The sequence below is a fragment of the Stigmatopora nigra genome, chromosome 14 (assembly GCF_051989575.1).
Source record: "Stigmatopora nigra isolate UIUO_SnigA chromosome 14, RoL_Snig_1.1, whole genome shotgun sequence".
NCBI classification, from domain to species: Eukaryota; Metazoa; Chordata; class Actinopteri; order Syngnathiformes; family Syngnathidae; genus Stigmatopora; species Stigmatopora nigra.
In genome coordinates, this window is record NC_135521.1 from 2,507,198 (window position 1) to 2,512,751 (window position 5,554).

Below are 5,554 nucleotides of genomic sequence, written 5' to 3' on the forward strand. Positions count from 1 at the left end.
CTTCTTTTTTTCCTTTCTCCCTCCCAACCTTCCCTTCCTCCCCTCTTCCCTCCCTCCAGTTTCACCCTCCCTCCTCTCTCCCTCGCACACTTCTCGCGATAGCAGTGGAGCCGTTTTGACAGGCAGTCGAGGTTGCAGCAAGCAAGCAGAGGGATTCGGTGGAAGGAAGGTAAAGCAGGGAAGGCAGCATCATGGCGGACCGAGACAGCGGCAGTGACCACGGAGGGCCTACTGCAGGCCCTGGCTCGCTGCCGCCGGGTGCGATGGGCGCCATGTCCCGGCTGCAGCACGACACCGAGGAGCTCGCCTCCAAGCGGGTCGACATCCAGAATAAGCGATTCTACCTTGACGTCAAGCAGAATGTTAAAGGACGCTTCCTAAAGATAGCCGAGGTCGGCGCTGGGGGAAACAAGAGCCGCCTGACGCTCTCCATGTCCGTGGCCGTGGAGTTTCGCGATTATCTCGGCGACTTTATCGAACATTACGCCCAGCTGGGCCCGAGCAACCCCGACTTGGTGCAGGATGAGCCGCGACGGGCGCTCAAGAGCGAGTTCTTAGTGCGGGAGAATCGGAAATATTACATGGATCTGAAGGAGAACCAGAGGGGGCGGTTCCTGAGGATCCGGCAGACCGTTAATCGGGGGCCCGGGCTGGGGAGCTCACAAGGCCAGACCATCGCTCTGCCAGCGCAGGGTCTCATCGAGTTCCGTGACGCTTTGGCCAAACTCATCGACGACTATGGCGTGGACGAGGAGCCGGCCGAGCTCCCCGAAGGCACCTCGCTGACAGTGGACAACAAGCGTTTCTTCTTCGACGTGGGCTCCAACAAGTACGGTGTCTTCATGCGGGTCAGTGAGGTCAAACCCACCTACCGGAACTCCATCACCATTCCGTGCAAAGTCTGGGCTAAATTTGGCAACACCTTCTGTAAGTACGCCGACGACATGAGGAAGATCCAGGAGAGGATTCGAGAGAAACGGGTCTCGGAACTGCTACCCGAGGGCCCCCACGGCGCAGACGACGACGGCGACGACGACTGACTGACTGGGCTCGGACGCCAAACCGAACTGAGAACTCGTCGAGGAGATGGGACTTTACGGTATCCAGCGACTGTCAAGAGAGAGGAGAAGAAGAAGAAGATCTCCAAGGGAATCACCCCCCCAACCCCAACGTCCCCTCCACACACACGCACATAAGCACCACAGAAAAGGCAGCATCTTGGCTGTCTTCCCTCTCATTTGACTGGATGTCACCCACTTGATCACCACGTCACAGTAAGCGCTGCTATTAAGAACTGTAACATTTCAACTGTTTCTTACTTGAGTTCAGTGACGATGAACACAGTGTTTATATCTGTCTCAAAAATTTTGCACACCTCAAAAGCTATTTAAAAGAAAAGATATAAGAAGAAATCAAAACTCTACTAAAGATTTCACCAGATATGACAACAGAGCTCTATAATGTATAAGAAAAACAGCCTTTTCTTTAAATGCGTTGAAATATCAGCACAAAGAGAACATTTATTGACAATATATCCCTATGTTGTATAGTTTAATATAAAGGTACGCAGATTAAATATGGAAACTCTCTACAGGTGATTGACCTGCAGAATGCTTGTGTTCTGAAAAGAAGGTTGCTAAATTAGCCACTTATGTAAATTTGACCCGAAAATGCACATTCTAATTACTATTATGCTGAGAAAATTAAAAAAAACTCCATGCACTTATAACAAATGAGATACTAAGTCTATCTCCGTGCTATCTTAGGGTCCGATCCTCCTACACCATGTCCTTAAAGACTTCAGTGGGGGGTGAAGTACTAACTTAGATGTACAAATTATGATTTTGTGAATCAGCTGTAAAAAGACAACAAATCCTTTACAATACCCACGTTTTTGTGGGAGAATTTTTTTCTCTTTCATTTATCCTCCCACAAAAGGGAGAGGGTCCATTTTGGGGATGTGCAAAGCTTATAATTAATGGTGGAAAGACTAAAAAAAAAAAACACGCCTGCGCAGTGTGGGCATCCCCTCTGACGTCATTAGAACCCGTGCCTTATACACTCCGCCCATTTACGTGTCCTCACGTGGATGGTCCGTGACCTTTGTCCACTTTAATTTGAGTGTGCTGTTGTTACTTAAGTGGAATGGCCTCCATACTGTTGCAAAGGGCGGTAACATTGAAAACCTTGCGAGGTAGCGAGTACCATCCTTACCCAACGGCGGCGTATTTCCTCACCCCTCGGAACGCTCCGAGGTGGCCTAGATGTTCCTAAAATGTCGTCGGTGGCTCTGCGCACAGCTGGTGTTAAAAAAAAAAAAAACTAAAGCGGCGACAGAAACAAAAGAAATCCGCAGAGGCTCGACCAGACGGTTTGTCAGCGTGGAGCAAAGATAGAAGCTGTTGAAGGACCAGGCAATGCGTCCTTGTGCCCTTTTTATCATCAGTGCAGGGCTGGCTGAGGCAGTATAAATGTTATTATGGTGCTATAAGCCCCGACATTGCTCCTTTTCTCATTTGACATATAATATTCGTGTATATATATCGATATATATCTATGTCTTTGTTGCTCTGTTCTTTTTCCGTTGAGTTCCCATCGCTTTGTCATGCCCTAAAATCGTGTCAGGTTTCCCCCCCTTAGGGGCGGAGCTACTTACAAAAGAGGGACATTTCTTATTAGTGTGCAATATTACATGCATGCCGATCATGGCGTAAATGTCACTTGTATGGACTATCCCAAGATGAAAACAATAACTCGGTATATGAATATTTGAAAGCATGGCAAAGTACTTACACAACGTGATGTTTTTTTTCTCTCAGCTAAAAGTTCTGTAAAAACTCGGATGGGTTTGTGGGGTTTGCTAACCCACTATGAACAACTCTGGAGTCTTTTATTCTGCTCCATGCACTTACAACATGTACACTTGCTTTGGGGTCTTTATACATACACACAAGCACGCACACAGTCCCCCCCCTGCTGAGGCCTCATGTTGCTTTTGGAGCGTTTTTGGGAGGGCTCTGCAGTATTTTGAAAACAAGGCCTCCTCTCATTTGAATCCAAAAGTGTGCTTGGGGACTGAGTGCAACCCTTTTTTTTCTCACCTGGCACCAATCATGGGATTTGCACACAAAAAATGTCATCTACTTTGTTTTAATGATTACCTTTTACAGGTAACCTTTGACCCCGATTTTGGCTAAACTAGCACCCAAAGTGTTAGAAAGTCAAGCTCCTAAAAGTGGGAATCTTAAACTATTTTTCCAAATGTTTGCATGGCTAAATATGAGGAGAATCCATCATTTTGTCAATGAATAACTTCCATATAGCTCGCAATTACCCAAGTCGTGTATCGAGTCCTCTGTAAGAGAAACAATTAGCTTTTTTTTCTTACCTGCACTATATTATTCTTAAGTGCCCCCCATTATTATTGTTTGTTAACAACAGGGTTTGCAAATATAATGTATACACCACTTGAAAACAGCAGTATTTAAAAGTAATTTGACTTCAACATGCTTTAAAGCCTGACTTTGTTGCTTAAAAAAAGTATTTATTTATTTTTTAACATTGACCATATAGTAACACATCATACAGAAACTAAGGAAACCGATATTATACCAAAATAGACAACAAACTGAATTTATACATGGTGTTATGATTCAGATATGATTACCCACCATTGATAATACAGAGTTTCTGATTAACATTTAGCACACAACTAATAGCAACAGTTTTTGGTCTCACAACTCACACACAAACCACTCACTAAGTAGCTCATTCAGCTCTTCTGTTTGCACTCTGATCAAATGTCAGATCCATGATTGGCAGACTGTATAGGCTAATATTGTGTATAGATGTTTTTGGAAGGGAAGTGGATCCCAAAATTTTACAGGGCAGGGGTGGGAAAAGATGGTGTCAATGCACAATGGACATATCCCATGTCACTATTAGGACGGAAGCCCTTTACCATCCCATAAAAAGATATGTTGTACCTTATGAAAAGATTTTATCTGTGCTGTGTGTGTGTGTACGTATGTATATATGTGTGTGTATATTATATACATATATATATATATATATATATATATATATATATATATATATATATATATATATATATATATATATATATATATATATATATATATATATATATATATATATATATATATATATATATATATATATATATATATATATATATATATATATATATATATATATATATATATATATATATATATATATATATATATATATATATATATATATATATATATATATATATATATATATATATATATATATACATATATATATATATATATATATATATATATATATATATATATATATATATATATATATATATATGTACACATAAATATGTACTTAGAAAAATATATATATGGTTTGTTTATATGGTGCGCCTCCTTTCAAAAAAAATATGACATTATAAACAGGAAAAACATTGCGTTTTTCTTTTGCTTTGTATATTTATACTTACAGAAAGCATTGAATAAAAACAGATACCTACTTGCACTTTAGATATACTATGAGAAATACAAATCTGCATATTATTTTTTATAGGGATCTAATTCAAAGGATAAATGAATTAAAAAAGGCTTTGTGGTTATTGCTGGGCAGAGATGTATTGAGTTCTACTTATTGAAGTATATTTTGTCTGTGTCAGAAAGTTTACTGAAGTAAATTGCATGATAAAGTAGTGCTATACACCAATATTGTTCTTTTTTTTTTAAGTTGGTAAAAAAAAATGTCTGAAAATTGTGATAACAACCTTCTTGTATGTTAAAGCTCTCTCTCCTTTGCCCTTTCTGGAGTATTTCCTGTCAAAATATGGCCTTTCCTGACTGACTACATGACGATGGTGCTTATACTTTGACATCAAGCTCATCTTGTACATCTCAGCATCATGGCGACTCGTGTCCTTACACTCTGTTTACCACCTTATTCCATTTATGTTGATGGCTAAAAACAAACAAAAAGGAAAACAAAAGAAAAGGTGTGCTGTTTTGTACAGTGCTGTTTATTTTTAATGTTTGGGGGAGTCTTGTTGTCTGAAAAATGATTAATCATGCAATAAAAATCTCATTCCATGTCTTATTGTCACTGCAGTATTATATCAACACTACAGTTTTTTTGGGAAGCTACAGTAAGTGAGTGTCTTTGAATGGAAACAAGTTAGGTTTAAAATATTTAATGGGAAGATTCTTAGAGCCACACTAATGGTTTAATGTGAAAATAAACGTTTACGTGGCGATGAGGTTGTAAATTTAACAACCCTCATCAATAAATAAAGGTCGAGTTGGCGTGGAGTCAAAAGGCTTGTCTTCTGGATTAAATACTATCAGAAAAAATTATCAAGATCAATGTACAGATGATTGATTTAATTATAATGACAATTTTTAGGGATTAAATTGCAAGAAAACAAAGAACTTTGCACATTTCAAGCTGGAAGATTCTGAAAGGCAGCAACCAACTGACAAAGGTAAGAAATAAAATCATTATTATTAATAAATTGTTATCTCGACGCTGAAAA

The 5,554-nt window shown here is 39.6% G+C and overlaps 1 protein-coding gene across 1 annotated transcript; it reads left to right on the forward strand.

Moving 5' to 3' along the window:
- The first annotated feature begins 64 nt into the window (after positions 1–64).
- Positions 65–4,079, forward strand: LOC144207611 (transcriptional activator protein Pur-alpha-like). The gene has a single exon (XM_077733215.1). The coding sequence runs from the start codon at positions 192–194 to the stop codon at positions 1,038–1,040; it is 849 nt and encodes a 282-aa protein (XP_077589341.1). The 5' UTR covers positions 65–191; the 3' UTR covers positions 1,041–4,079.
- Positions 4,080–5,554: the final 1,475 nt, after the last annotated feature.